The sequence below is a fragment of the Poecilia reticulata genome, linkage group LG12, assembly GCF_000633615.1.
Source record: "Poecilia reticulata strain Guanapo linkage group LG12, Guppy_female_1.0+MT, whole genome shotgun sequence".
Classification (NCBI taxonomy): Eukaryota; Metazoa; Chordata; class Actinopteri; order Cyprinodontiformes; family Poeciliidae; genus Poecilia; species Poecilia reticulata.
This window is the reverse complement of record NC_024342.1, coordinates 5,322,608-5,350,229: the sequence shown is the minus strand read 5'-3', so window position 1 is coordinate 5,350,229 and position 27,622 is coordinate 5,322,608. Positions and strand designations below refer to the sequence as shown.

The following is a 27,622-nucleotide window of genomic DNA, read 5'->3' as shown; positions in this document are numbered from 1 at the left end:
AATACAGTTAAAAATCGGAAAGCAAACTATTATAAATAACATGGAAATAGCTTCTCCCCTTCTGTTAATCTGTAAATCACCAGATTGAGTTTATTTTGATGACAGAATGAGGTTTAGGGCTCCTTTTTGAAATGCATTTATTGCCAAAGCTGTATAGGAAATCTCTAACAGTGAGCTGTCACCTTTCTATTTATAAAGCTCTAATTGTAAATGCTCCATCCCATTTCACTTCCTGGTCAAACCAGTCCAATAACCTCTTATTGACTTTACTATAATTACACTTGGAGTCAACATATGATCTATTCTTTTTAACATGTTTGTAGCATTCCTTGAGGTTTTGAGAAAATATCCCTTAGATGCCTTTGTGCAACACCTCAACTCTCTGCTAAGATTTCTCATGCCAGGCAGTCTGACTGGAAAGGAGCGCCGTGCGACTCCACCCCACTGGTGTGTTTTGTTGGACGAGAATCCATGCTAGAATGGTCCTTCGGCTTGTAATATTGGGTTAATACTAGGCTTAACTTTTGATCCGGGAAGTGTTATGTTTGCCAGCATTACAACCTCTTGCTTCGCACCTTTATTTATGGTGGGTTTTACAGACTGCTGTATAAACAAATTCTCTTTGTCTACCTTTGATATGCACTGACCTTCTCTGGACTTTACCAATTTGCACAGCCACTATAAATCTGAGATATCTCGCACACCAGTCTTGACTTACCGCTTTACTAGTTACACAAGCAGCCAGTGTGTTAATCATTAATTCAGCGGTCTTTTATGTGTGCTGTAGATTTTATATCCCCTCATAATCAAACCGCCTGTTTTCCAAACTCTCCTACTTCTCCTTGTCACATTGGGAAGACACCTTTGGATATATACGGTTGTTTTGTTTCATATGGATAATGCAGGAAGTTTCCCGTCACTGTGGCAAAATTATATTTCACTTGCAGAATATCATCGAATCTCTTCGTTTATACCCGTTTTGTTTTAAAACTGGTGTAAGCAAAATATGGCTCCAAAGCCAACAAAAGCCCAGAGTCTCCTTAATCCAGTCAGAAAAAATTAAGCAAAAACAAATTAACCTTAAAAATGTCATTTAATCTGCATATTGAGGGTGAATATTTAGATAAGTACGATTTACTATGATGAGTCATCGTATTAGATTACTGTATGGTAATTTATTGAAAAGCCTTTGTGTTCAAGGAGCAGATTAAATGTTTACCAAACAATAAAGTTATTATACTAACATGTCATTGATGGATAAGAGGAAAAAAGCTTTTATGTTCATAAAAACTACTCACTCCTCCTCTTGTACTTTGATTCTTTCTGTCCTGAAAAGGTTTATGGAGCAGTATCCAGGTGGATTACCTCAACACAAACTGAGGAGCTTTTTCTGCACACAGGTCACATTAGTCATACATATCTATTCCACCTTTTTAAAGAACACAGTGGAGGTGAAGTCATTGTGAAGTAGCTTTAATTGGAGACATTTTTTAACATTGTCTTTTCGGGGCTGATCAAAATGTTTACCTTGACTGCAACTCACAGTAGCAACCCGGAGAGAAATGGTCATTTTCAGGTCATTGTTTAACTTTTGGACTTTTAGCTTCAGTTTTGTAGTTTCATTCTCCTTGCATTCTCTGTAGATTTGCTTATTTCCATAACCCCTTGTAGCGTTCACAAATGTTTACAGATAAGGATCAAAATCCATTATTGAGTAGGACTTTGGAACATATTTGCTGTCTTGAAAGATGAGTACAAGCAGCATTAGTCAGTGTTCAAGCCAATGGCGAAGTTAATTTGAACTCACTAAGTATTTCTAAGTTGCACCCAATCAGCCATTATTTTTGTTCTCCACCAATATCTGCATAATTTTTGGATAGTGCATTGTGCTGAAGTCACACAATCACCACACCCAACTCTTTATTCTTGTGATTTATTTTTAGCTGGTTGAACGATGGATATTATTAAATATGTCTTAGAATGCCATCGTCATTTGTAATCAGTAAGTGATTGGGTGGTAAATGTAAATATTTGTGTATTTGGTTGGACACCTGGCTGTATTCATGTCTTAAGATGTTTATTTTGTTGTAGAAAATTAAGTATTTCTAGAGTTGCCCTGTTGTTGACTGTCTGGCACTTGCTAATGCAAACATCGACACTGTCACCACCAATTTTAAATTATTTACAAAGCTCCGAAAATATTGTGACTTACTATTCATTTCTAAAAGCACATAGTTTAAGATCTGCACTGCTTGTACTCTTTAAAATGCTATTTGTGATTTATGAAATTACTATTCTATAAAAAAAAGGGGGTTTCATATTTTTATTATGTACCCATTGTTCATTGTACTCATGAGCTGAATGTTTATTTTTCCAGGTTTGAATATTTGAGTTTCACTCCACAGTGACTATGAGCTCCAGCAGGTAACATAATGTCCTGGGACATTTTGGTCCTTAACATCTTAACTTTTAGGTAAAGTTAAAGCCAAGGTCCCATCTATTTAAAATCTAGAAATTCATAGATGCTTACAGTTTATAATAACTGAGATGACTGTCATGATAACTAATACAATTATAAACAAATGTCAACATATCAATTTTTACCATTACTTGCTATGATCTATAGTTGACATTGACTCCAACTTAGAAAATGGCCCAATCAAGTTTCTTTCCTTTCTTTCCCTATCCCTATAACCAAATCTAAGTTAGTGGTTTTCAATCCTTTTCTTTGTCTTTTTAATGTGTGTCTTCTCCAGCACCTCATATTCAAATTATTGCATTAACTCCTGGCCACCTATTCTGTTTATTTCTTAATTTATTTAAGTCATATGTGGTAGACGGATTACGCCTAAAACATGTAGGAACGTGGTTCTTGAAGACCATGATGGAGAGAACCACTGGTGTTATGTGGGTCTAAACATGAGGATATGAAGGCAAACTTGTGGAAAACCAACTGAATAGTGCAGATATATTAAGACCAAGGCAGTGAAATTCAGAAAAGATGACATTACATTTGTTACAAAATCATCAATCAATTTTGCTTTACTTTACAGATCAGTTTACTATCTCATAATTACAATTCAGTGCTTCATGCGCTGTTGTGGTTGGACAATTATTTGCCTGTTACTCAGAAAGAAGACTCGTTTCACTTTCAGATCCATGGGTTTAGTATATTCAGCATAATGAGTCTCAGCAGTGCAGGCAGCACAGTAAAACAGTGAATGTTGTTGTTGGGTCAGTACTGATATTTGAGTTGTGCTCGCATCAGTTGCGTTGCGATGATTCACATGTGCAGGACGGAGCAGTGCACTCCAGCTATGGAGATTTTCAACATGTCCAGAAATCTGTGGCAGGCTGGCGTAGTTGTTTGTTCTAGTGTTGAATGCACAGTAAGGTAATGCTGGAGTGATATTTCCCCCTAAAACTGCATATGCAGTTTTATGATGGAAATAATAGTCACTGAGCAGGATTGCTAACCCTAACCCTTTTTTCCTTATTAAACTATTGAAAACTGACATAAATATACACAGAGGTGCTTCTTTCATGGAGTCTTGTCTTTACTTCAGTGCATGTTTTTTGAATGGCAACCCTCTGAGAGAGGAAAAGAGAGAGAAAAAAATGCCAAGACAGCTTTTGTTTCATTTCCTGTAGTGGATTTAACAATGACTTTGCATAGCTAAACAGCCAGATGCTGTTAAAATTGTATTTGTAAACAGAGGCCATATTTAGTTGTACAGTACAGTGAGTTTTTTTGTGTGCTTTTTGTAGGTAAATAAAAAGCAGCACAAGAGTGTGGGAGTTGGCTGAAAGGTCAGTGCAAAGCATGAAAGAAGGTAAAGCAGAAGTAGGAAGAAAATGCCATTGCGAAAGTGAATCTGAGGAGGCAGTTGAAACACCAAAACATGTTTTAATTTCACGCCTTAATGCCTGCCAGCGTCTGTGTGCCAGTGTGGTCATTTATGTGGATTTTTGTTTCTTAAAGACGCCGGTGTTCAGTCGTAATTCTGTACGTAATTCTGCTGTTTCAGAAGTAGCAGAAAAGTAGGAGTTAAGACAGAGAACAAGACCTCAGGATAAATGTAACAGAGACGTCCTGCATCAGTAGGACTCCATATGTGTTTTTTTTTTTGTTGTTCTTTTTTAAAGCATTTTCAACAAAATATAACTCCTGAGGAGAAAGGGTTTTTTTGCCAACTTCATGTCCTCTCAAGGAGATCTGACTCTGGCATGAACTCTTGTCTTAATTTTTCGCTTTGAGCCACAGAACATTGCAATTTAGGAGATAGTTTAAAATAAAAACAGAACAGAATACAAGACTGTATTTATTCTGTTTGAAAATGAAAAAAAAAGTTCTAATTAAAACAGAAATTAGTTTTTCTTGTAGGTATTTTATTTAGCTAACTAAAACAATGTTAATCCAGTCTTTGTCCATGCTTGCCTGTTGGATTGAAATATCTACTCGGGCAAATAATTTACAGCTGAATTTCACCGGCAAACAAAGATGACTTCTCTAAAAGCAAAATCAATATAGATGGATGACTTTGTTCAAGCTGACCATGTGTGAGACGAGACGCTGAGATCTGTAAACAAAGTTAGCTTGAAATTTAGACGACCAGAAGGCTTATAAAATAATCCTGATACATTGTTTTGCTTTACAAAATGCCTGTATCACAAAATGAAATATTTTAAGGGCAATTAATCTAAAATGGAAAATATTTGTCACTTTATTAGTAGGACATGAATGGAGACCTTGTGGTGGTAAATTCTCTACTGAATTGCCTTTGTTTACTTTTTAGTTCACTACTCATTCATTATTTGCCAGTAATACTCTAATAATGCCTTAAAACATATGTCTAAAAATGCCTTAACCAACTACTGCTAATAAGCAGATGTGAATTCATATGAAAATATGTCTTTTTTTGTTGTTGTTGTTAAACTTGCAAAACACACTCTTGTGTTGATGTTGAGGCTAAACTGAATGAGAAGATATGAAGAAAATGTGGATAATGTTTGCCAAATGTGAAAATGTCTGAATCGCAGTGCATGTTTGTGCTTTAACTTGCAGCTTTAATTCCCACAAAGCTTCAACAGGTCGTCGTAATTTAATCACCACCTTTAACCTGCTAATCCTCTGTTTTTTTTATTTCATTGTGACACACAGTAACCATTATTTGGCCAGTATGTTTACTCTGCGAGGATCTGTACCATGAATTTGGAAGGTCAACAGTAAAGCAGAGCATTTGTTCCTGCTTTGTGTATCAACAGTTGCTTATGGTTGACGATGTTCAGCCGTTTCCTGCGTGCCGGCTCAGCCCGCATGTTGCACCCCTAAATAAGCGGCCGTTTATTTAAGCAGGCAGGATGATGAGAAGAACATCCCGTGTTAATGTTCACTTTGAGACTAAGAGGATTAGCGCAATCTGGTTAAGGCTCTGTTCAGTCTTGCGAGGGGCTGACTGAACACAATCTGTCATTGATTTTTGACTCTTCTTTCCCTTCCTCTGTCAAAGGGTTTCTGGTTGTAATCCCTGGTTTCTGCGCTGCATTTAAGGTGATGTGGATGACGTTTTAGTGCCTAGATAAAATGTCCCTTGGCAGGAATTTAATTGTTCCTCGGGATTCATCCTCTACTGGAAACAAGGTAAGAGACAGTAGTTCTCTATTAACTGGGTTCAAGCGTAAACAGCGGGACTAATGTATCATAAATATTGTTAGCGGTCTCTTCTAAAAACGAATCTGAAGGGGCTTGTGGAATGAAATTACTCCTATCACTTTTTACAATCAAACCTCATGAATACATGGTCATGCAGCAGCCTTATAAAAGTAATTTTAAGACTATGAGTTGATAAAAACCTTAAAATATACATCATTACCAAATATAACTTGTTGTCTGGCCTGAGGCCAGTCTGCACATGATTTAAAATGCATATGTTAAGTCTCTATGGTCCCTCTGCATGGAAAAATGAAGTTAATTGGCTGGACAAATGGTGCAGGGTTCAGTTCTTTCCAGTGCTGAAAATGATAAATCTCAACATAGATGACAGTATGAAATTGAAGAAGGAAAGGACCGCTGTTTACTTAAGGTCCTGTCAACACAGGAAACTGAATTCTCAAGGGAGGGTAGAGAAAATCCTTGTAAAACTTTGATGCTTTGCTTGTAAATTTCATTTCTTCTTCACATCCAGTGACTGTGCCATTAAGTACTCATGGTGAGATGGGCTTAAGAGATGAAATGCCAGAGTTGCACACACTTGCTGTGATTTGAGCTGTAAAATATTTCACTTCTGTTCTTCCTATGATTAAACACTGAGATAGTCGAGGCTGTGAGCAGGCGAAGAGGGATTTGGTCTGGGGTGGAAATCATGGATGGATGGAACAGGACAGATGCGAGGGGTGACGGAGGGGATGAATGTGAACTTTTCTAGAACCTTCAAGCATGCATTACGCAATCACAGTCATGGACGTTTTTACTTTTATCAAACAATAATGTCAAAAAGAGATGCTTAGTAAACGTAAACATGAGTTGTAATAATAAAACTGAAAAGGGACAACTTCATGGTGGTTAGATGATGGTCTTTACTTGAGCCTGATGATGTATCATATCCCAAGTTTTAATGGCATTCTTTGCATTTTATTTATTAGAAGAACTGGCTCAGAGAGTCTCTTTATATTTATTGCTTTTGATTCAGTCATCTATAAGAAACTGTGTTGAAGAGTCTTCTACTTAAAGCATGGGAAAAATGTGTCGTTACAAGTGAAAAAATCAGCCAGTGAAGCTAATTAAAAAAAAAAAATGTTAAGGAATTATTTACTTAAAACAAGCTCTTATATCTTGCTTAAAAGATCCTGAAAAATATTTCTTTTTCTTATTTGAAGTGTACAAATATATTTCCACTAGAAACAAAAGTAAAAAATACTTTGTAAGATTTAGTGTGTTTGATCTCTGGTGTAAAAGACTCATTGTCCATAATAAAAGTTGAATGATTGTTGAGAGAGTTGTTGCCAAATGTGCCACAATCACTTGTTTTGGTTTAAGCAACAATTATTTTTAGAGATTTGTTTTTGTATGATAATTAAAAGCCTTTTTGACCTGGAAGAAAAATAAAAATAAAAAAAATTTGTGGGGCAAACTGATTACTAAACCAATGTGTCAGGGGTATTAAGTCTGCAAGTATGCACTCGTATGTTAAGTGGCTTATTCATAGTCATCTCACTGTTTCCCTCAGTTTCAACAAATGAAAATCTGTATTTGAACAGTGCTGGGTAATTTGCATAACAATGCTTTTGACAAACTACTTTGTCCCGGTGATCAGTTCATCTTTTCAAACGCTACTCGTCTCAAAAAACTGGGCATCGACTTGCTAATTAAAGCAAGAGACTCTTTCATATGTGAAATCATCCTCAAAATGTTATGCAAACTTCCTGTAATTCTGTAGCAAATTAATTTAACACCAGCATGATGAAATCGCATTGTATAAGCGGTAGTATTCTGTCATTTGAACATGTAAACCTACAGATTTGAGACATTTTGTTACCAAGCATGTAGAGTTTTGTTTGGGGGGGAACACATATTTTTGAAAGCTGTTCTCTAGAAATGATTCATTATCGAGAACTTGTGTTATTCTCAGAAGGAAATAATGAGGAAACAATGGCAGGGAGAGCAAAGAGTGAATCAAGACGGCACTGACTGGAAGCAGGTGGAACCTGCCTTGATGTATGGGGTCTCTCTTCCTGTTTCACTGTAAACCTGAGAATATTGTGTCTTAGCAACCAATGAACGTTTCTAATAACAATTTGTTCCCCTTTAAAAAGTTCCCTTCATCAATCTCCGGAAAAATGAGCAACATGTCATCGCAATGCCTTCACAGAAAGAGGCGATGTCCTGCTGAATGAGGATGTCTGAAAGTTACACATTTGCAGTACAGTTTCAAGGTTTACACATTCACTTCACGCTGTTGTATATTAAAACATTTTATTTGAAACGTCAAGTTTCCTCCTCCTGCATGTGTTGCTTTCATTCTTCAGCCTTGCAGTGCAGTTTTGGCAGAGATCGGATGAGTGTGTCAATGCTGCAATGTTTTCATTGGCTTGATCTACTAAAGTATTAATTCCTCAGCCTTGGGAAATATTTGTCTAATCTTGTCTGTGTGGTGAAATAGTTTTTTTTCTTTTCTTCCTGCTCTGTCAGTTTGATAGTGTTGTGTACAGAAGACGTTTCACTCATTAGCACCCAGTGTTTTTCCCACCTTTGGGGTATTTAGTTTCTATAATCTTGAATCTTGGCTGGTAAAATCCAAATACAGGCTTACAGTCTGTGCTTAACACTTGTTCTGCTTTCTGCAGCTTGCTGCTTTTTTGTCAAGTTTGGACTATTCACCCTTCATCTATAAAGCAATGATGACCTAAGGGACCATGCATTTTTAATGCAGTGTTTTTTTAAACATATTTCCTCTTTTTACTAAAGATCTAGTCATCAAAATGCAGTTTGCAGTGAAATTGTGTTTCTAAAATGTCCAAATATTTACAGTAGACATTTTAAATCAGTTTATGTAGCTCCAAATCATAGCAAATGTTGTCTCAGGGCACTTGATTGGATAAAAGTTTTCTTTCTATGGAGACCCATCACATTGCAGCCACTTTTCCTTAATGGATGTGTGGCGACAGCAGTCGATTGCCTCCTGTTCCCCCTTTCTGGGGGTTTGAGAAGACAGAACAGACACTCAAATGCAGAAGGAGGAGTCAAGTAGAACTTTTTATATTATTGAAGAAGTTATTTGTAGGAAGAACTTGACTTCTCCAGGAAGGTGTCACTGTTGAAGCAGAATGCCAGGTGAAAAATAAAGTTACAGCTGAAACGACAGCAAATGATGAAGAGTGGTCTGTATGAAGCCTAAGCCCAAAGCGATACAGCTATACATGTAGCTAAGCATTCAAACGTGAAGCTTATCAAAAAGGAATGTTTTAGGCCTGCTAGTCCTAAAAGTAGACGGACTAAAACTGGGAGCTGGTCCGCAGAAGAGGAGCTTGATAATAAAAAGGTTCCACTTTAGAAATTTTGAGAACCATCAGTCAGAGATTAAATGAGTCTGTTGAAATCATACGTTATGTTATATATGACGGAGCTTAACTATCGAGAGCTTTTCATAAGCAGGAAGAATAATTGTAAATCATATCCAGGCTTTTAACACAGGGAGCCAATGTAGAGAAGTTAAGATTAAAAAAAATGTTCCTTCTCACGTTTTACTTTTTTTTTTCTTTCTTTTTTCTTAATTCATGTTTGAAATAACTGCAATAGTTCAGCCTTGAAGCAACAAATGCATAGACTTGTTTTTCTGCATCGCTCTGGGACAGGATATTTCAAATTTTGGCAATAGCACAAAGGTGAAAGAAAGTCCTGCAAACATGTTTTAGTTTAGGACTGTTGATGTCCTGGTTAAAGATAACGCCAAGGTAATTAACTTTATCAGCAGAGATAATTTAACGCCAAGCAGAGTAAATGACTAACCAGTTCCAGCGGCTCAACAACTTGCTATGCTATAATCTGATAAAAACTGTAATGATGTAATGAAAAAATAACTGGCCCAAGGACTGAACCTTGTGGTACTCCATTAGTAACTCTGGAGTCTGCAGGTTGTTCATTGGCATGAACAAACTGGAATATGTTACAAATATGATCTAAAAAGGTTTCTAAGAAAGATAATTTCTGGTGGAGACACGCGGCACTGGTTCAGATTCATGTTTGGAATCTGGAGCAGGTTCCAGACTGTGTTGGTGGAAAAGCCCTTTACGTTGTGGCAGCATCATGCTGCAGTGACATTTTCTTCATAGCCGATGAGGCAGAAGGTTGGAGCTTATGTGAAAACTGACAGAAATGCGGGTGAATCCGGGAAGAAAAAAGGTTGAAACTGCAAAACACTTGTTGAGGTTCACCTTCCAGCTGGTCAATAACACTAAACATACAACCAGACCTACCTTTGAACTGGTTTAAAAGGCCTACTAAATTCCAGACACAAACCCAATTGAGAATATATGGCAAGATTAGTACTTAGCTGTTGACTCAGAGGAAGTGGTGACACACCACACTACTCATATGTTTACTTATAAAAGGAAAACGGGGAAATTTTTTCTCAGCAGATAACTGATGAGTTATCTGCTATATTGTCTTGGTCGATCACACAGAATTTCTTTTAAACACACTGTGTTAGGATTCGTTTCCCTCTGGGCATAATTTATTGTTGAAAGTATTTGTCCGTATTCCCAAACACAACTGTGTGACATGAGACTCAAACAGGATATTTTTCAGTCTGCATACCGTCAGTCTGTGTTGTGCAGCTCGCCTTGTGTTTAGCGGTTTGCTCTCTGCTTTGGTAACAAAACACTGTTGATACTGTCCACTGTAAATCGGGCTCAGGGAGGAACAGAGGATACGGTGAGAGAGGGAGGAAAGGTGTTCGAAGCTGCACTCGGGAGCTCCCTGTGACCCCGCCACAAATAGAGAGGAATGGTGGGTGAAAGGCCAGTGGCCGCTGCCAAAACTGAAACCAGCGTGCTATTTGCTGTGGACACAGAAAGTGAACTGGGACTGGCTTGACTTCAGGGCTTTCCGTGTAATCAAATAGGCATTTAAAAGGCTGACACCCACTCTTAAATCAATGCAGATGTTTTGAATGGAACGATATTGCACTATTATCCTTTAATAAGAGAGTCTGCTGTGTGGCTGTGTTAGCCTCTTAAATGCTGATATGTATAGAGTGGGAAGCATGGGTTTACTGAGTATCCCGGTGATTCATGGCTGGCTTGAATGACCTGTAATTACAGTTGAGCTAATGCAAAAATCACTTGGACCCATGCAGCTTTGGCAGCCTCCGCAGATCTACTGGGCTCGCATTTTATCATGGTTATTATGAAAAATAAAAGCAAAGATCACAAATTATAGTTTTATGATGATTGTACTGCATACTTCTTCTTTTTTTTTTTACCAGCTATGTATGGTACTTTTGTAACAATGTCTGGTTGTATTCTCCAGTGAAGGAAAAAATGACTGCTTTTATTGTCTTCTCTGTAAGTAGGTGTTTTACAGTGCTTTGTAAATGTATTCAAACACCCCCAACTTTATTACATTTTGTCATGTTACAGCTAAAGACTCCAGTGTATTTCATTTGAATTTTCTTCACTGTAAAGTAAAATGCTCTCTCGATACTTGAAAATACCTCAAGCTGGTTGGATGGAAAAGCATCTGTCCAAAACATTTAATAAAAATAAATTTTAATTTGTGATTGGAACACAAAAAGATGTGGCAAAGTTCCAGGGATGCAAACCTTAAATATGTGCCTCAACCAGCTTTGAGATGAGAAAAAGTCCTGGTTTTTCTTTTTTAAGCCGTAGGGGTAGGCAGGCAAAATAAAATTTGAAAGTAGCAGAGGAAGCTGAGACATACAGGACATCTGATTGAGAACCCCATCGCTGCGTCGTCCTTCGGGTCATAGGTCGCCTTACGTCATGGTCAGATTTGTACGAGTGCATTTCAGAATAACCCTTCTTGAATTTCTTGGCTCAGACCAATACGGCTTATGCCCGTGTTTGTCTCGCCGCATACCTGAAAGCTGCTTACAGAGTTTGGTTGTTGTGCGTTTGCTATAATGTTACATAAGTCTGTCCGTGCCTGGCCTAAGTTTTTTTTATTTTTTTTTATAATCTGAATATGTTCGTCTTTGAACACCTGGACGCTGTTGCACCACCTGCAAGCGGAATAAATCTCGGCTCCATTCCTCCACCTTTGGGTTTGCTTTTCTAGACCGGGAGGGGGAAACATTTAAATTAACATCAACTGTGGTTTGGGTTTGTTTGTGTCCATTTTTTTTCTAGAAAATTTACTAAGAAGCAAATTTGTACAGAATATTTTCACTCTGAGATCTAGGATTTTCTGCTTATTTCGTCATAACATAGATCTTTTGGTTGTCTTGACCTAAATGTCTCACTCATTGAAAAGCCAATAGCTTCCTGTAGCAACCGATGTAGACTTTAGACAAGCAAGAGATTTATTTTTAGCTTGGAGATCCAGGGCTGATTGAGTGAGTCACTCAAACCATTAGCAACCATAATTTTTTAAAAACACCTTGATTGTTTTGGCAACCCAATCAAAATTTGAAGCTGCAGCCCAATCTTGAAATAAAACCCAAAGTTTCTTTTCTTGGTCTTCAGAAGATCTTTGACAGGAAATCACTGTTTGCAGTAAACACAAATAGCACAAGCTTTTCCTGTAGACTAATAAACACGCCTTTTTAGTTCACTGTTATTTGGTGAAACCTGTGGATAACATGTTTCATGTATGATATGCTGAATATGTGTGAATGGGATTTAAATGTATTAAGAATGCTTCTTGTAGATGCTTGTGTTGAGCTAGAGGATGTTATCTGAGCTGTTCATCTCTGCCCCAGCACTGGTTATCTCCTAAATATTAAGCTGGTGGGTGTGCAGTGCTGTTTGTTTCCATTTGGCTGCACTTGCTGCACTGCAGTATCTAAGTCAGGGTGCATCACTTTAATACAATAGTTTTGGTAGTTGCATCAGTTGACATGCTTTAAATTACATGAGGTATTTGTCTTTAAGGAATCTACACATGTGAACTTTATAGATCAGCTCTTTCATTTGAACACTCCAAAGTCTTGGAGCTAATTAATGCTATACTTTGAAAATAATTAAGAGATATCAACCTTTTTAATTTCATAGAGGTATATATTTGCTGTGATGATTTTGAGATCACAGGCAGATCAAGTTGTGGTCATCTTTTTTCCCATTTTACAGGCAAAGCAGCGCAATAGGAATGTTGTCACTTTCTTGTCATCATTTCCTTGCAGTGGCTTTTTCATCACTGGAAATGATCACGGTCGTATTTCTATGTTGACTAGCGTATCAGTGACCCTCATTGCACATTCTGATGTGCAAAATTTCATTCCTTTTGCTTAAAAGTTTCATTATTTTCTTGATTTTTAAGAATGAACAAAAATAAACTTATTTTTCTTTCTTTAAAAATCTCTTGTAGCAGATTTCTTTAAAAAAAAAAAAAAAGCTAATTTGTTTCATGTAGCATTTTTGTTTTTGTTGAAAAACAAAAATGGTTCCCGTGATCTAAACTTTCACCAACTAAAATGTTTCCACTAAGCTATTAAAAAGTGCAACTGTGTTGCTAAATGTTACACAAAGATTCCAATCAGTCATATTTTGAAACATAAGCACAGTGTTTATCGCCCCATGAATAGCAGAAATAATTTCAATGATGTCAATCATTGAGGTTTGCGAACCTTTATATTATGGGATGGCTAATTATCATGCTAACTCTTTTTCCTCTAACTGGCATTAACTAAATATTGCTCATCCCCACTGGCAAGTTGAAATGTTTGCCAGTAGGAATGAGGGATGGTTGTACTTTCTGCATTGACTGAGATAATGCTTCCAACAACTAAACATCCTCCTTCTTCTGCTATTAACTTTTTACTTTAACATAAAACGTACTAAATAATCAACAAGATGCAGTCTGCTGAATTTTCTTACGTTGAAAAGTTGTTTTTTTTTTTACCAATTTACTGAACTTGACAGAAATATTTGATAACTTGAATCATTTGGAATGTATTATGATTGGACTGAAATGACTTTTTGCAGTGTATTACAGTGACATTTGTTGTGAATTGGCACTGTATGAATACATTGTAATGAATTTAATATTTTTACTTAGTTTTGATTTTTTTCTATTATTTTACATTTTTTTTTCTTGTTCTTAAAAATATCAGTAGGACAGAGAAAACGTGCATACATAACCAAGAACAAAATATTTCAGTACTTGCTGAACTATTTTGTTCAGCAACATATGCATATTTTAAACATTGCTCAGAGCTAATATACACTTCTTAGCATCTTAAATTGTAAATGTTGGTAGCAGTACCGTATTTTCCGCACTATAAGGCGCACCGAAAAACCTTCAATTTTCTCAAAAGCCGACAGTGCGCCTTATAATCCGGTGCGCCTTCTATATGGACCAATATTGAGCCACAACAGGTCTAGAAACTACGGTAAGCAGCCGCCGACTTCATTTTTCCCGCAGAAGAAGAAGTGCACGGTGCATGCTGGGATAGTTGTCAGAACGCTGGTTTGTTAATAAAGTTTGATAATACATTTAAGGCCAGGGAGGGGAGGAGAGACAGAGACTGCGGCGGCAGCGTGTCGGTTGGTCTGTGTTACCCAGAAAGCAGTTGGGCATAATATCCCTAATATATCCATAATATATGTAAAGTACTTGGGGACCGCTTATTTACAAATGTGGATGCGTAATAATAGAGTACGGAAGAAATTGGCAACGTAACTGTAGCGTCTATTCTATGCGCCTTTTAATGCTTTTGTATAATGCCTTGTATATGAAAAAAGTTTTAAAATAGGCCATTCACTGAAGGTGGGCCTTATAATCTGGTGCGTCTTATAGTGCGGAAAATACAGTATATTTATTTCATAACAACCAACTAGAAAGGACACATTGTGAGCATCTTTTGCTGTTGCTACAAAGGTTTGCTTGTATTTGTCCTAGAAGAGCTTGGATCATGAATCATCCCTTGGGGGAAGCAGAGGGCATTTCCTTCCACACGCTGCTCTCACCTCTGTGTATCTTTGTATTCTCAGGGAGGGTCTCTTCCTCCACAAAGCGCTTTGTTATGTTGTCTGAGCTTCATGGTGTCCTCTTCAGGGAGCACAACAGGACTGCAATAGACAACGCTGAAGAATGGAATATGTAATCAGTTTATTCCTGTAGATGTTGTTTGCTAGATGCCTCCAACAATGAGGTTTTCTGTTTTAAAATTGGATTTTGACGAAGCTGGTTTTCCATTTTTGTTATGCAAGAAAATTGCCTCTGGTTTGTATATTTTGCTGCAGAAGAGGCAATTTCACATCTCGTGTATTACTTAGCAATCACTTGTTTTAGCGATTAGCCATATTAGAATAATTAGAAAGGCATTTCCCAGTGTATTGCCAAGCGGATGGTGGCCTGCCAAAACAGATTTTACTGGACGATAAATTGTCCCAAAAGTTATTGTGATAATGCAATTTTTGATTTGACATCATTTTTATGGTAACGATATAACAATCCAAGAACGCATTCTCAAAGATCAATAAACTTCAAATTCTAACAAACTTAAACACTGGAACTGGAAGACATTTAAAATATCCAAAATAAACAAAACAACAAATAAAATGAATTGTATATCTGTAAACAAAACTGTCTTCCAAAAAATAAATAAAGTTATTGAGACCAAAGCACTAGTTAAATCTTGCAAATGAAAATGATTGACCCTGTTTTAATAACAGCCTGGCTACTACCTTAACTCTGAGGCTTCCCAGCACTATGGATATGCCCAAACCTGGCATCTTTCATGACAAAGGTCAGCAGCTCAACCATAAAACAAAGAAACTTGGCTTTCCCAATGTCTTGCTTTCTCTCACTACTTAGCAGCCTGAATGCACTGCATACCTTTGTCGTCATGTTATAAAAATCTTTTCTTGTATATAACTTAGTTCTTCTCGGTCTCCACACTGAAGAGTATTCTCATCTGTTTAACCTGCAAGTTGAAATTATCCAATTCCTTCTGAATTTTCTGCAGTTGTTCCTTTGTGTTTGTTTTTCTTTTTGCATCCTTGCAGACACAAAGTCTGATATCGTTTGAAGGTCTGGCGTTCCTTCTATGAAGGCGTCTTGGGTTCAGCTGTGTTGCGTATTCCTTCCAGTCTTACCCTGTTCTTCTTGCTTTTCCTGCAGTTGGACTACATTCTCTACCCACCTCCGAACCTCCTGAGAAAGTCCAGTATTCCTGAGCTAACCCACGGATTAAGTCCTGCTCTCAAATTCAAACGGCATCTCAGCGAGGATGGAAGACAGCTTCGTAGAAGAAGTCTCGGCGGTGGCTTGACGGGTAATTTCTTCATCTCTGTGTTTGTTCTTTACATTTTACCACCAGATTTGATTTAAAAATAATCTAACACATGCTCTATGTAGTTCCCTCTTTCTGATTTGCCCTCGTGTTTTTATTTTACAACACTGTTATGACTCATCGCATTGGCATACAAATGAGAAATGCATGACATATTTTGTTTTGAAAAGCACAAAGCACATGGAGGGACTGTTTGTGGATTCCTGCACAGCCCATGTTTACAGTAACTAATCCTACTAAGACAATAAGTCGGCTCATCTGGATCATTTTCCTGCTGCCTCCTGACGGTAACCCGGCTTCACTAATCATTCCTCCTGCAGCTAAAGAATGATTTGTCATATCACACTCACAGAAAGATTTTACACTAATGGTAACCACATCTCTGCCTACAGACCAACATTGTTGTTGGTTAATGGAAATAAATAGCTAACGTCTTTTCACGCCAGTCAAAACATGTTTGACTTTAAATATGTTTGAGTAGGAAGGGGCGAGATTTTAATGACTTTGTGTAATTTATCAGTCAACGTTTAAATTTGACAAGTTCAGCGGATTAAACAAGATTGGACGCGTTTTCAAAAAGAGGATTGGCTGATCCTCCTGTGAACGGTTTTCTCTTAAGCTACAGTTTTGCTCAGAATGACTTGAAGAAAATCTGTTCACATGCGCAGGCTCACGGCCCCGGGGCCTTCCCAGGTGAGGGCAGGAGAGAGCTTCCAAACTTGCCGGGCAAGTCTAGTGAGCCGCTTCAGACGAAATAATCACAGGCTTTCCAACAAGTCGCTGAGTGTTTTTCCATCTACGCGAATATAAAAGTTGCCTCAGAGGGAAGTTGTGGAAAACTAAAAGACTTTTACCAGATCAAACCCCATTAAACTGAAGTGGAGGTTTATTGGTTAACATCCTGTTTATTGAGCTTAATGTGTGAATTATATCTTTTGCACAGCACCCTGTTTGATTTAGTTCTTACGCAAAGTGACTTTTCAGTATGAATAGATTGTCTCCCTCTACTTTTAACATATTCAAAGGGCCACATTCAAGTAGTGAGCAGGGTGGATTCAGTCTGTGGGCTGCTAATTAAATAGTCTTATTGTAAAGCAAGCATTATTTAAGATTTTACCTTTTAACCAGCTTCAGCTATTATTCATTTCTGCTACCTGCGTAATCTTTTTTGGTTAATCTTCTTTTTGTTTGTTTTTGTAAGGTGTGAAAGACGACAGGAAAACGGCTGTAACACGTAATTCAGAGCCAGTCAAAACTAGCAGCTCACAGGGTGAAACGATGCACGACACCAGGTTCATAAAAACGAGCTGGGACAAGATTTTCAGCAGTATTATGGGGAAAACAAAGAGTGATTTAGTTCTTTGTAAATAACTAAATCACTTGGTAAAGAACTACATCACTAAATCAGTAAAAAATCTTACAGATTTTTATTTTGTATACTTTTCTATCAGGCAACCAAAATCCTGCCACGCAAATATTTAAACGGTGACTAACTAAACTCTTCTGCTAGTGTTGTTGTCCAGATCAATGAGGAATCTTTATTATTCAAGCCTATCAACTAGGAATGGGAATTGCTAAGTATTTAACAATACAGATTCCATCATCAATATCACTTATTGATTCTCATTGTTGGGGGAAATAAAAGCACTATGCACCTTAAAAAAATTAAAATTCTCTTGTAAAATGAGCATTTTAACATAACCTTTTGCACATCTGCAGTTTTTGTACAGACACATTTTTATGTTGTAGAAAACTGGAAAGTTACTAGAGGAAAAAAGCAAAACCTTAGACTAGTAAGTGACTTGGTCATAGATTTGATAAGCATAAAACTGACCCGGATTTGTACTTCTCGTATTAATATTATCCAATGTTTCCCTCTGGCCTCCTTGCTGCTGAGCGGACTCCCATCTGTCAGGAGTGTTAATGACCTCATGGGTTTCTAGTGTGTTTGGTTTGTCATGCTCAGTTTGCGATGTCAAACCCGGTGAATGAGCTGAATGACTCCTCGGTCAGTCGGTGAGGGCGGCCGCACCACTAATAGGCTGTTCATCATGGTGGATTAGTGTGCAAGAAGGGAGCCGGCACTGACTGTGTGGACAGAAAGAAAATACAGAATCGACTGGCTGGGCTTTTGTTCTTGCATCTTTAAGTTTAGGATGGAGTTTAAGAAAAGCTGAAAAAAAACCCCAAAGACTAGACAATAATCCTGAAAAAAATTCAAATACTATTTAATGTCCAATAAACTTTAAACTGATTTTTTAAAATCTACTTATTCAGTCTGTGTTTTAATCAGGAAAATGACGGTTAAAATCAAAAATCTACTTTTGGTCTTGATGCACCAAGTTACAACAACCAGAATACACAAACATATTCAGCATTTTCTTTAAAATCAAAGTAGACAGTCGGATTAAAAACAACTGATCACAAGTTACATTTTTCTTCTCAAACCCAGGTTTTGGTCTTAAAAATAAATTCTCCCTTAAGACACAAACCAGTAAATGTCTCCTTTGTTCAGTCTGCCTGCTTTGTTTGCGTATTGCAGTAAATTAGAGCAACTCAGGCTCTGTGTAAAATGTAGCTTTAAAAGCGTAATTTCTGAGGTATTTGGAGAGAGCTTCACCTTGCTGATGAAAATGTTAACCTTTCAGTTAATAAAACCTGTGCAGCTTTGAATAAATGCATTAACCTTTAGTAGCTGATCTAGAAAAAACAGGATATATAAACAAACCTGAAGCCAGTTAGTCAGCTTTAGTTGTGCAGTTAAAGCATGATGAATGTCTTTCCTTTTGATCAAAGACTGGATTTTTTCTGTTTTTGACTTCTGCAGCTAATTTTCATATCCAGCAGACACAACACTGAGGGCTAAGTGTAAATTAAAGAGCTGGATTATTCACTTATTCACCAGAAAGGTCAGCAAACATTAAGTAATGTTCTTCTGACTGTGTGGCGTCAAAGAAGGAAAACAAATGTTAAATTTATATATATATATATAATATATATATATATTTTTTTTTTTTACAAAAAACGAAACTGTGACTTAATTTCCCTAAAGGTTGAAGGGTTACATCAGTGAAATGGGAACCACCCTTGACTTGTTGCGAATGGAGACACATTTTAGATAGATTTTTCGCAATATGAAGTCTTAACGCAGTTGAAATATTTACTCAAAGTTGGGATCTGACATTCTCATAAATGTCTATTTTGAAATCCAGCCTGACCCATTTACACGTAAGTGCTGATACACACCTTTCCAAGTGTTGAGTTATTTGTGACGGTTTCCGTTATGCCGGGAGGTGAAGGGCCGTCATGAGGGAAAACATTTGCCAGTAAGGAAGGAAAGGCCCCACTTTTCCCTTCTCATCCTGTCTGTTCACACTTTAATTTTCCTGGGTTTAAATCATTGGCCATAGAGAGACTGAGGAAGATGAGACGGAACAGACAATGGTTTCAGAGTTATGTTTCAGTTCAGATTTTGGTGTTTTATGCTTGGCTATTTGACTTTTTTCAACACAAAAAAAATTATTATTTTTGTTTATATTTGTCATTATTGACATGGCATTAAAGCTTCAAGATGAGATTTCCAGTCTGTCAGACTTTATCCTGGGCTAAAAGAATATTTTATCCAATGAAAACCGCAAAATACATGAACCTTCTTATTTGTTACCTTTATTCTGCCTGTAAATTACTTGTCTTTTTATGGTTGCAGCTTCCAGCTGATGATTTATTATAGGTTATGTTAATTAGAATTTTTTTTCTCTTTCTTTGAAAACACAATTTTTGCTGGTATCTGCATCCTATGTCAAAATTTGTAAGAAGCTGAAACTGTATATTCTTGTCCCAAAAAGTCAGCAAGGAAAAATACAGTAAAATCTCAAAAGGTTGAAGCTCTTGAAGATCACCGTTCAAGACAAACAAAATCTTGCGCGACTTTGCTTCTGAATTTACTTTAAGGTTTGTTTCATTGTTACCATTGATGCTGATTATGTCTGAGCATTAAAATATGCATCAAATTTCAAATGCGTGGGACTTCTTTTTCCAAGTCAATATTTGATCTGCAGACATTTGAAAATATTTCCTGAGCGTTTCTGAGAAAGCTGTGGATTAAAAGTCCACCTGTAAATCAAGCCCTGCGTTCAGTGATTTAATAAATCTTGTCAGCAGGACAGTGAACTTCAAACATACTTTCTGCAGCTCATCATATCACCTGATAAAAATAGATGCTTGCCTCAGGCTGAATGAACTGGAGATGTCCTCTTGCAGTTTAGAGCTCAGACTCCCTTCCTTTGTTTTGTTAGTTTTTTATTGGAGGAAAAAAAACAGCAGCAGCTTGTTGGTTTTTTCCTGATAGTAGAATAAAATCAAAAATGTTCAGAATGATGAAAAGTATTTATGGCGACTCAGTGATTCATTGAATTATGGTGTGATTTGTTTGCTGAGGTCATTTTCAGTTTGCCATCCTTTATCTTGGTGTACTGAAGCTCAGTGATAAGAGGAGGCACTGATAATGGATGGAGTAGACTAAACAGCTTCTACTGCCATCTAGCTGCAAGACACAGAAATTGATTAAATGCTGCTTTTCAAAAATTAACATTGAGTGAACTAATGTTTTTATTTTTTTGGCCTATTTTCCTTCTTGGACTAGGATATCTCTATTGTGGGATTATGTAGTTCAGGTTGTGAGCTCTTAATACGCTTACCCTCCCTTGGCCTAATTTAACCATTTTACTTCCTGTTTGCACAAAGTAAGAAGGTTTATCTTAACGTGCCTAACACGAGCTGACAGCAGGGATTTTCTCATGTCGTAGGGCCTCCTTTGACCTGCACTTGATAAAGGTTATTACAAAATGCAAAACTGTTGAAGGATTTCTGTCTCTTTTGCTGCAGGTGGCATTTGAAAATACGAGTGAAGTTCAAACTGCTACAAAAGGTGTATTCAGAGTTTAAACGCTCATTGTAATTTAAGACTTGTGTGGTACGAGTAAACCGGTACAGAACTAAAATGTTAATCCTGGTGAACTGCTTATTCTTTTTAAAGTTTTTTGTTTTTTTGTGCGTTTCACCTGGTGGTTTCTAAACGGGGGGGGGGATGCAGTACTTCTCTGACAACCATAAGGTGTCTTCCATAACACAGAAAATAAGTTTTGCAATTGGCAAAAAATGACTCCAAATCATATTCAAGTTTTCAAAGAAATGTTCAAAGAAAATCTGATGCATTAAAGCAGCCTTTCAGATGATTTAGCTGCCTTTTTTTTTTTTTTTTACAGGAAAGTACCTGTTGCTGCCCCCCAGCCTTCAGCAGACACAGACGATGCTGCAGTCATCATCCGAGACCTCTAATTTGGTGCGCATGCGATCCCTGAACCTTGGAAAGTCGGACCCGTCCCTCACCTCCAGCGCGGTGAGTGATCGCTATTTCTGCTTAATATCCTGCTGGCCTTAATGTTTCGTTCAAACCAAATTCTGCTTCATTTGAGCAGATTGTGATCTCACAAACCAGCAATTGTTTATATGGAACGATTATCAAAATATATATTTCACCAAAGCTTCCACATAAATTGCTAGTAATTATAAAACGCATGCAGTCGAACAGAAAGACACATGTACCCTTTTTCCTCACTGGTCGAGGTGAAATCGGACCAAACTCTTCCCGTTTTAGGTCCTTGGTTCAAATGCATAATATGTACCCAGAATGCAGTTATACAGTCGACTTATGGGCTACTTCACTATTTACTTGAGAAAAGTTCTTAGAGTGATTTTGCTCAATAAAAATAAGAAAATTATATCCAACATTTAATAAAGGTCGATACAACAACAGCAAATCTTTAACGTATTTTGGTGCCAAACCATTCAGTACTAAATATTTTAAACTCTATTTTCTGAGCTACAAGGAGCCAGTTTAAGGACTTTAAAACTGGGGTGACGTGCTCCATCTTCCTGGTTTTAGTGAGAACGTGAGCAGCATTCTCTATCAAGGCATGTCTAAAAGAAAATACTGAAGAACTCCTTCTGACATATTACTTCATCCTTCCTTTAACCACAGGACAAAAATGACCTTCACTGTGTTCGTGCTCTGCTTTGTCGTCCCACAGCGGCGCACAGTGTGCTGTCGTGATCTTATTGTCTGAGCAGTGAGATACAATCAAATTCAGAGACCAGCCTAATGACATTAGGCTGAGAGTCATTCCCATGTGTGTGCTCTATGTCACTTTGAGAAAAGGTTAATTTAATAAAGCATGTGAAGCTCATGTCTGTGTGTCCACACGTATGTTTGAGGCGGCTTTTAGAAGAACTGTGGGTATGACACCGAGACCTTCTGCGATGCAAGCATGAGAAAAGCCACTGTAACCTGAACTGTAAGGAAAATGTTTGTTTTATTTGCAGAATTCATAAAAAAAAATTATAGCTAGATGTTTGCACAAACAAAACATTCATATATGTATAGGTCACGTCTGATCAGGTTTATCAGTATTAAAAAGTTAGGTTCAGTATGTGTAAAATATTTCTGCACACATGGGGGCGCTGGTGCTTTTTCCCTTCATCCTCAGGTAGTTGAGCTCCCTTTCTTGTACCAGGCACAATATAAAGCCCCCTTGGTTATTTTGGCCCTGCTGTGAGTGATCACATCATTCCCTGTAACATAATTGTCCTGCAGCTCATGCATTGATTTAATTTGGGTCTTACAGCTCGACAACCTGAGAGAATCCTTAACATCATTGACTTTGCCAGAATTGTGAGATTTGTTTTATTGTGTTTCTTGACTGATCCTCTTAGATGATGGTTAATCTGACAACCACCACTGGAAGGTCACTGCTCACCAGATAAGGACAGCTCAGCGGGAGAGATATGAGAGCCTGTGGCCAAATGCATTCTGCCTTCTCTTGCCAAGGCGAGGCTGAGACGTGATTGAAAAGTGTATTGTTTTGTTGTTGTTGTTGTTGTTTTTCCAAGCATGAATCAGTCAGCGGTGGTTGGTTGTTGCATTTGTTGTAAGTCATTTTAATGTTGATAATTAAGTAAAAGCTGTAAAAATGGAAACAGCTAAATGTAGGAACGTTCATTCTCTGAATCTGTAGCAGGACTGTACTTTAGAGCTTATTTGGGTCTTTACAGACTTTGTTGACATCTAGTATTGATGTGCATTTTGGGCGACGTAGTCGCACATATTTTACCCATGTACCTCAGATTGTTCCTCATAAGCTTATATTCCATTTTACAGAGGTGAAACGACACACCACTATTATTTTGTATTGCACCTAAATTTAAAGTGTAAGCAAACGCATAAGGTTTTAGTTTTTTTTTTTGTTTTCTTTTGTTGAAAACATAATGGAGCACAAACTGTGAGAACCTCTCAAATAGCTCACCTCCTCAACGACTCGGTTTTTTCTTGCTAATACAAATTTGAGTTGTAAGAAATTCTAGTCTCCATTGTAGCTCTGGCTGTGTTTTTAGAGTAGCTGCTCTGTTGCCCCAGTCAGACGTTCTTTGTGGCTTCTAGCAGGTTTTCTTCCAGAGTTATTCTGTGCAGTACATGACTTTCTTCCTGCATATTTCCAAAAAGGCCACGTTTGTAGAGTGCATTACAATTAGTCAACAAATTCTTTCAACTTGAGCTGTAGACCTCTGCAGCTCCTCAAAAGTTAAATTTATCCTCTTTGGTGCCTCATTGATTCATTATTTTTCAGATGGATTGAACATGTGAAAATGTTTAAAGCTTACAATATTATGTTATTTTCTAACCCTGCTTTAGACTCCTACACGTTTTTGCCTGACTTTGAAAATCATGTATATTGTTTGTCCAATTACACATTACTTTGAGGTGGTCTGTTTTCCATTGCTTTCCACAAAGCTTGGGAAAGACGAGTAAAACGAAAGCCACAGATGCTTCAGCTCCTTGGTAGCAAAATCTTGCTGTTCCTTTCTTTTTCTAAGAGTTTTGATCATCAGTTTGAAAATGAGTTTTTCTGTTTTGGGAGGAGATGGGTTTTCTGAAAACGTATCACAACACAATCATTAACAGGGGCCGTAATTAAGCCAAGATGATGCCTGTGAATTACACTGACAGAACAGCATCTGTCACGTTGATGGTTATGAGACTCGGAAGCACAGCAATCTAGTCACTGAAAATGATTGAGTGGAGGGGCTGCCAGCACGCAGGCTGTGTTACAGTATGAGGCTGCCAAGTCAAACAATGCTTACAGCACATTCAGAAATGGAGCTGCACAATATATTGAACTGCAATTGTCATAGTTGTTTCAATTTTTTCAGTATAGCGGTCGCAAAAGAACTGCTTGGATACGTAATTGATTGGTTTTGTGTGTTTCCGCTGCCATGCTATAAACTCTGCTTGCTAACAATATATTAGTCGCTTTCCTTAATGCCGGCAACTAATTCAGATCTCTGTGGCTCTACATCTCCTAACTTTGAATCTAAAGATTTTCATAACAGTTTTCATCAATATTGTTGGAGTGACATATTTTACTAATGAAACCCTCTTCAAAAATTCATTGGAAATGCTGATTCTAAGATATTTATCACACCTAAACTTTAGATTTTGGTGAGATTTGCTTAGGTTATAATGGACCACGCTGATTTATTTATTAATTTTAAAGGCAGTTTATTTTTCACATTTTTTTTTTTTTATGTTTTGAGAATAATAAATTTAAACCACAACAGGAAAGGCGATCTGAATCTTTTCCTAGTTTTTTTTAAATTGTCTTTGACTTGCTAAGACATGGCCTAAAATTTTCTTTGAATATGTTCTTCAAAGTTTTAAATTCTCCCAAGTTGACTTTCTTTTTTTTTCCTTGTCCACCTCACTGAAAGACGAACAGAAACCATTTTCACCTTGGTTGATGGTTCATTTCCATTCTTATTACTGCAGCTAAAAATGTCATTGCCTTTTCCTCATTAAAAACATCAGTTTTGGCCTTATATTTGGGCAATTAACTAGTCGAGGCCATTAAATCATCAAAGAAAAATGCTGTACAAATGGTAATTTTTTTTCTTCTTATTAGTTTTATTTGGCTGCCTTGTAAAAAGGTTCATGTTAAAGTGTGACAGGCCTTGCCCGAAGGCAAATAGCGGGTGACACAAGCTGACTTCCTGTTAAACCTCAGGGGGAGTAAGGGACATGGTGGGATCACATCATTAAAATACTTGCAGTCAAAACCTCAAATGGAGGCACAGGATTTTAAAACAGATGGTTGTTACATTCAACCATCTAAAAAAGGAGGTAGAAACATGGAATATGCAAAAAGTACCAAATCAGGCACCAGGAATATAAAATAAAAGATAAAACTTGGAATTGAATGTGTTTTTCTGCCCTGTTTCCAATATCTTTTCAGCTTTCTCCTCTGCCTGCGTTGCTTTACCTCGTTGCCTGCCTTGGACCCCTGTTATTGCCTTCTCGCCTCCTCTGCGCTCCCCCTTCATGCCCCTGGGTGTTCGTTGCTCTGTCACAGGCATGGCACTGGCCTCTTGACCGTGATGCTCTCTGGCAGAAAATCAATAATTCACTCCTGGCATGATATGGAGATAAGATTGTCATAATCCTGATGTCGTGCCTTCGTGTTTTCTCATTTTCCCTGGTAATTGCCACTCTGTGATGTCCTTTGCTGATATCATGGTGGTCACAGCAATTTCTTGTTGAAAAGACAAAAACAAAAAAAAAAACTATTGTGTGGCAGCACATAAGCAAGTGTTGCCACAGTGTTAAGAAAATAAAACTAGTGGATGAAGATATTTTCTGGAGGTGTGTAAACTATCTGCAGGGCTGCTTATGATGGCGTATCAGAACTTAAAGATCGATCTGCTTGTTTTTATTCAGCAGTTTAGGGCTTATAGTTTAGTGCTGGACGTTTTTGTACTTTGCAATGATTGATAATCAAACACAGTTTAATTTATTTTGGAGGACAAGATGTCCAGTTAGTAACTGGAAGCTGCTGTTACAAGCTCCAGAAATGAAGCGGAAGGCTTTTAGCACCAAACTATATTATATACATGTGTTTACATACGAGACTCATTTTAAAGGAAGGACACAGCAGCTCTAGAGTTTCCCTGTGTTGTTGGCCTGAGTTGGCTAATGAGCACCGTACAATCGACTAGGATGATAGAAAAGCATTTTACAGACCTCCAGGGGTTTTGACAGTTTCTGTTCCTGTTTGTTGATCTGAATGAGGGGGAAAAAATCCCACATTTTAATATTCCATGTTCTAAAAGCTGCATCCATCCAGACCTCTGTCAGTCTGTCTATTTGTCCATCATCCACCTGTTTAACCATCAAGCTTTCTCTTTTTCTGTTTGCCCAGTCATCCATTTACTCATTTACCATCTGTCAGCATAAACCCATTGGTTTGAATTATCCATCTGCTAGTCTGTCCATCTACATTTTTTCTCTTTGTCTTTTTCACTTATACAGTAGCTCACCTTTCTTTCTCTCTCTATCCCACAACTCATACAGTCCAGAGTTTAGATCGGGTCTAAAAAGTCCAATCCACCCCGAGCCTGATCCAGTCCGACTCACTAACTGGAAATATAGGCCTGAGCTCTAAGTAAACTCGACACATTATAAGTATAATTTGTTTGTTTTTATAAACAAACATATTATACATATTGTTTTTAGGTGAATTGGTCAATTGTGGCTGCAGGGTGAGTCAAGTGCAAATCTGAGATGTGTGATTGATGGGAGCGGAGCAGGCTGCGTGGGCATTGTGAGTGTGCTGCGCTTCTTACAGCATAATGAACTCCTGAACTTTAATTTATTTCTTTCCTCAAGACGGTAAACTACCTCCTCTACTTAGACTATAATATGGAAATTAACACAACTTTAAATACCATAAACCTGCCGAGAGTGCGACTTCTTTAAAGACGGTTTAAAGATTTTAATCTTTCAAAGATTTTTCTTTTTTTTTTCTTTTAAAGACCGGTCACAGCTTTAAACTAATGTTCATATCTTCTTTTGCATAAACTGGTACAGAGCCTACATTGTTAATTTCTCTTTCTGTTCATGCTGGCCATTATGCCTTCACATTCATCCTCACGAAAGCCATGAAGTAGATGAGGGACAACAAAAGCTTAGGAAATATAGGATGAATGACTTTTCAAAACAGATACATCTACTCTTTCGCTGCAGGGAGTTTTATTAAGTTAGAAGAGATTTTAAGTCATTCTTGACAAATATTGTGAAAAAGAAATTCTTGTTTATCACATACACATATTGTAATTATTTTATCTGCTCTGTTTCTTTCATTTTCCCCTCCCTCCCCTTTGCTGTTTGTATTTTCCAAAGTCCATGTTTGGAAATTGATGTCATACTTCCTCAAAACACAAACATGGTGGTTTTTTTAATTTATTTATTTTATTTTATATTTTTTACCTGTAAACATCTGTGTGGGATGTAAATGCAAAACCTTTGGAGTAGACGAAGTAGTTTCGCTTTGACACTCAGCCGTGCCATCTGCTCTATTTGAGATATCATTTTCTCTCTGGTGCGATTCAAAAGTGGCAGCATTCTTTGCAGTGTGGCTGCTTCTTTAGAGCATAACGAGAGGACACGCTGGATTTCCCAAGTGGACTGATGAAGACCTAATTCATCAAATCAATGCAAACATTTACAGGTTTATTTAAATTGAAAATGGAGAGGACCCACGTTG

At 37.4% G+C, this 27,622-nt stretch overlaps 1 protein-coding gene across 6 annotated transcripts in view; it reads left to right on the top strand.

Annotated features, from left to right (window-relative positions):
- mast4 (microtubule associated serine/threonine kinase family member 4) overlaps nt 1-27,622 on the top strand; it is a 95,991-nt gene that overhangs the window by 5,401 nt on the left and 62,968 nt on the right. For 5 of the 6 annotated variants that reach the window (XM_008423467.2, XM_008423466.2, XM_008423465.2 and 2 more), the window contains exons 2-3: nt 15,800-15,953; nt 21,236-21,369. In XM_008423467.2, coding sequence (XP_008421689.1) covers nt 15,800-15,953; nt 21,236-21,369 — 288 coding nt within the window. Of the gene's footprint in view, nt 1-5,501; nt 5,642-15,799; nt 15,954-21,235; nt 21,370-27,622 lie in introns of those variants that run through there. The other variant, XM_008423468.2, reaches the window with a different exon arrangement.